This window comes from Staurois parvus, unplaced genomic scaffold, assembly GCF_062004578.1.
Source record: "Staurois parvus isolate SC_StPar_1 unplaced genomic scaffold, SC_StPar_1.0 ptg000470l, whole genome shotgun sequence".
Lineage (NCBI taxonomy): Eukaryota > Metazoa > Chordata > Amphibia > Anura > Ranidae > Staurois > Staurois parvus.
The window spans coordinates 2220739-2224402 of NW_028318266.1; the positions used below are offsets into that span (position 1 = coordinate 2220739).

At 41.2% G+C, this 3664-nt stretch overlaps 1 protein-coding gene across 1 annotated transcript; it reads left to right on the top strand.

Annotated features, from left to right (window-relative positions):
* Positions 1 to 1652: 1652 nt before the first annotated feature.
* On the top strand, positions 1653 to 2667 carry LOC149452508 (olfactory receptor 5P81-like). Its single transcript, XM_089689174.1, has one exon. It carries the CDS (start codon positions 1653 to 1655, stop codon positions 2625 to 2627), a length of 975 nt encoding a protein of 324 aa, XP_089545300.1. The 3' UTR covers positions 2628 to 2667.
* Positions 2668 to 3664: the final 997 nt, after the last annotated feature.

Below are 3664 nucleotides of genomic sequence, written 5' to 3' on the forward strand. Positions count from 1 at the left end.
CTTGCTCTCAGAACAAAGACAGGTATGCAGATATGCATCTCCACAGATAAAGGTCCACTTCAGCAAGGCTGCATATCTACGTACTGTTAAAGGTTAGGCATGATTCCTATTTAGCAAATGTATCATGGTTGTTGGTGCCAGACAGGCTGGTCTGATTATTTCAAAAACTGCTGATCTACTGGGATTTTCACACACCACCATCTCTAGGGTTTACAGAGAATGGACCGAAAAAGAGAAAATATCCTGGGAGAGGAAGTTGTGTGGACAAAAATGCCTTGTTGATGTCAGAGGTCAGAGGAGAATGGGCAGGGTGGTTGCTGAGACATTCAGATGGTAGTGTCAGAATTTGGCGTAAACAACATGAAAGCAAGGATCCATCCTGCCTTGTATCAATGGTTTGGGCTGGTGGTGGTGGTGTCATGGTGTGGGGGATATTTTCTTGGCGTTAGCGAGGTGTACCGAATAAAGTAGCAGGTGAGTGTACAACCACCACAGAAATAGCAAAGCTTTTGTCCAGTGTAGGCATAGACATTGATATTAGTGTGTTTTTGAAAAAAACAAAGAAAATTCTGTAAATACTGTATTATCTATCGTGCTTAATCATATTTTATTGTTTAGGAAAAAAACTCATCTTTAGTATCGTCAATTGTTGTCCAGGTGAAGAATGTGTGAGCCCAACCAGACTCAGGTCACACAAATAAAACTACTTGGATTTCAAGGTCTTTATAAATTCAAGATTCCGCTGTTCATTGCATTCCTTCTAACATACTTGAGGCTGCGTATCTGCGTACTGTTAAAGGTTACGCATGAGTCCTATTTAGCACTCTCTCCATATCTATATTTTGGAACCAATCACTACACTATAGTGTCCCTTTTATACTCTCCTTCTTCTTTCTACATTCTTTGTTTAGTACTTGACTGGCAACCAAGACCTTCAAAACTGACACTCAGCAGCCACTTTTTAGAATCACCTGTTCAATTGCCTGGTACCACAAATTGCTAATCAGCCAATCACATGGAAGCAACTCAATGCATTTAGGCATCTAGACGTGGTGAAGATAACTTGCTGAAGTTTAAACTGAGCATCATAATGGAGAAGAAAGGGGATTTAAGTGACTTTGAACATGACATTGTTGTTGGTGCCAGACGGGCAGGTCTGAGTATTTCAAAAACTGCTGATCTACTGGGATTTTCACACACAACCATCTTTAGAGTTTACAGAGAATGGTCCAAAAAAAGAGAGGCAGTTGTGTGGACAAAAATGCCTTGTTGATGTCAGAGGTCAGAGGAGAATGGGCAGGGTGGTTGCTGCGACATTCAGATGGTAGGTTCAGAATTTGGCGTACACAACATGAAAGCATGCATCCATCCTGCCTTGTATCAATGGTTTGGGCTGGTGGTGGTGTAATGGTGTGGGGTATATTTTCTTGGCATTAGCGAGGTGTACCGAATAAAGTAGCAGGTGAGTGTACAATCACCACAGAAAGAGCAAAGCTTTTGTCCAGTGCAGGCATAAAAGTTGATATTAGTGTGTTTTTGAAAAAAACAAAGAAAATTCTGTAAATACTGTATTATCTATCGTGCTTAATCATATTTTATTGTTTAGGAAAAAAACTTATCTTTGGCATCTTCAAATGTTGTCCAGGTGAAGAATGTGTGAGCCCAACCAGACTCAAGTCACACAAATAAAACTACTTGGATTTCAAGATCTTTATAAATTCAAGATTCCGCTGTTCATTGCATTCCTTCTAACATACTTGATGATAATAAGTGGAAATGTTTTAATCATTTTTTTAGTTACAACTGTTGATCAGCTTAAAATTCCAATGTACTTCTTTCTCAAGTACTTGGCTATGTCTGATGTCCTACAGGCCACCACTGTGGTACCCATGACACTTGACATCATCATCAAAGATGAAGGAAGATTATCGCTGTATGTTTGTATTACTCAGCTTTATTGTGTTTGTATATGCACCTATTTTCAATGTTTTCTGATCGCCATCATGTCCTATGATCGGTATTTGGCTATCTGCAATCCATTACGATATTCCTCACTTATGAATTCTCATGTTTGCTTCCAGGTGATCATTGGGTTATGTTTCTTTGCTACTATTTTAGTATCAAGTGAACTGATTGTGATATACAGGTATGATTACTGTGGATTGAATTATATAGACCACTTTTACTGTGATTTTTACCCACTGATTGAATTGTCCACCTCAGATATTTCTGGTTTGAAGCTACAAGATTTTATTATCTCAATAATTATAATGTGTTTACCATTGGCTTTTATTATAATGACTTACATCTGCATCATAGTCCCTATTCTGAAGATATCCTCTGTTCATGGACGTAGAAAAGCCTTCTCCACTTGCAGTTCCCATGTAACCTTGGTTGGGGCTTTCTATGGGGCTTTGATCATTGTCTACATGACACCATCTGATGAAGGCTCAAGCCACTTGAATAAGTACAGATCATTGTTGTATCTTGTGGTTTCTCCGCTGATAAATCCAATCATTTACAGCTTAAGAAACCATGAGATCAAGGCAGCTCTGCAGAAAACCTTAGCCGATTTTAGGAATTTGTGTCCAAAAGTAAAGAAACTGCGTGTTTTGGCACTATTATAGCCTTTAAAGAAGTCTGCCTTTTATATCATCTATACAGGCTGGGATTATGGTACTTTTTCTCAAATGTAATATCTGTCTTAAACTAATGTTTGTATCAATTTACTTAATAAAGTGTATGTATATTTAGCACCTTCCTAGGAAAGCTAGGGGGAGTTAGTTTATTATTTTTTGGCAGCAGGCTGAATAGCTGCCCAGTAGAAATAGCCAGATGGGTCAAATTTGGGTCAGGGCTGAGAGACTTTGCAGATCAGCTCTCAGAAACCTCCCCCTGATCTAGAGATTTGGAGAAGTCTCTAGAACTCAGTGAATGGGGAAGAGGAGTGGCTGAGCTGTATGCCTAAAGGATCTCAGTCAATCCCCAAGCAGGAGGCTTGCAAGCCTTTAGGCATAGTTGAGCCTGCTTAGTAGGAGAGGAAGAGTTCAGGTGGAAGATGTAAGAGCAGTAACTGAAGTGTGGAGCCTGCTGGGGAGCCCAGGGAAGGGGCCCGCCTGTAGGTGGATGCTAGACAGGAGGAAAGCAGAACCATCAGCCCCCTGAGAGGACCATCTGTGGAGCTATGGAAGGAGCCATCCCAGCAGAAGGCCTGAAGGTAGCTGCCAACCTGCAGCCTACATAAGAGGGACAGTGAGTACTTCTACACCCCTTGGACTGGAATAGAGGAAAGGGCATTTGGGTGGGAAACCTGACCAGCCCCCAGCTGGACTGTACTTTTAAAGTGTCAGACTCTAGATCCCCTTGTCCAGGGGTCTCTACACCAGGACAGGCTGGAGAGCTTTCCAAAGAAGAGAACCCCTTCTGAGCACTTGTATATAGTTTCAGGACGTTGTCCTCAGTTAAACAGTTCCTTGGGCATCCCATGTATCCCTCATCCCCATCCAAATTTTCATCCCTTAATAAAATCCAAAAAAACAAGTTTAAGGAATGTTTACTGCCTCTGAAGTGCAAGTCTGGAAGGAAATGCGTGTTGCCTGGCTGTGCAGGACTATAGGGGGAACCAAAACTTCAGCAACTCATAGAGGAGTAGTGCTACATATGC

What these genes read in the sequence shown, in the direction of transcription:
- LOC149452508 (XM_089689174.1), top strand. Translation starts at nt 1,653, where the DNA reads ATGTGTGAGCCCAACCAGACTCAAGTCACACAAATAAAACTACTTGGA.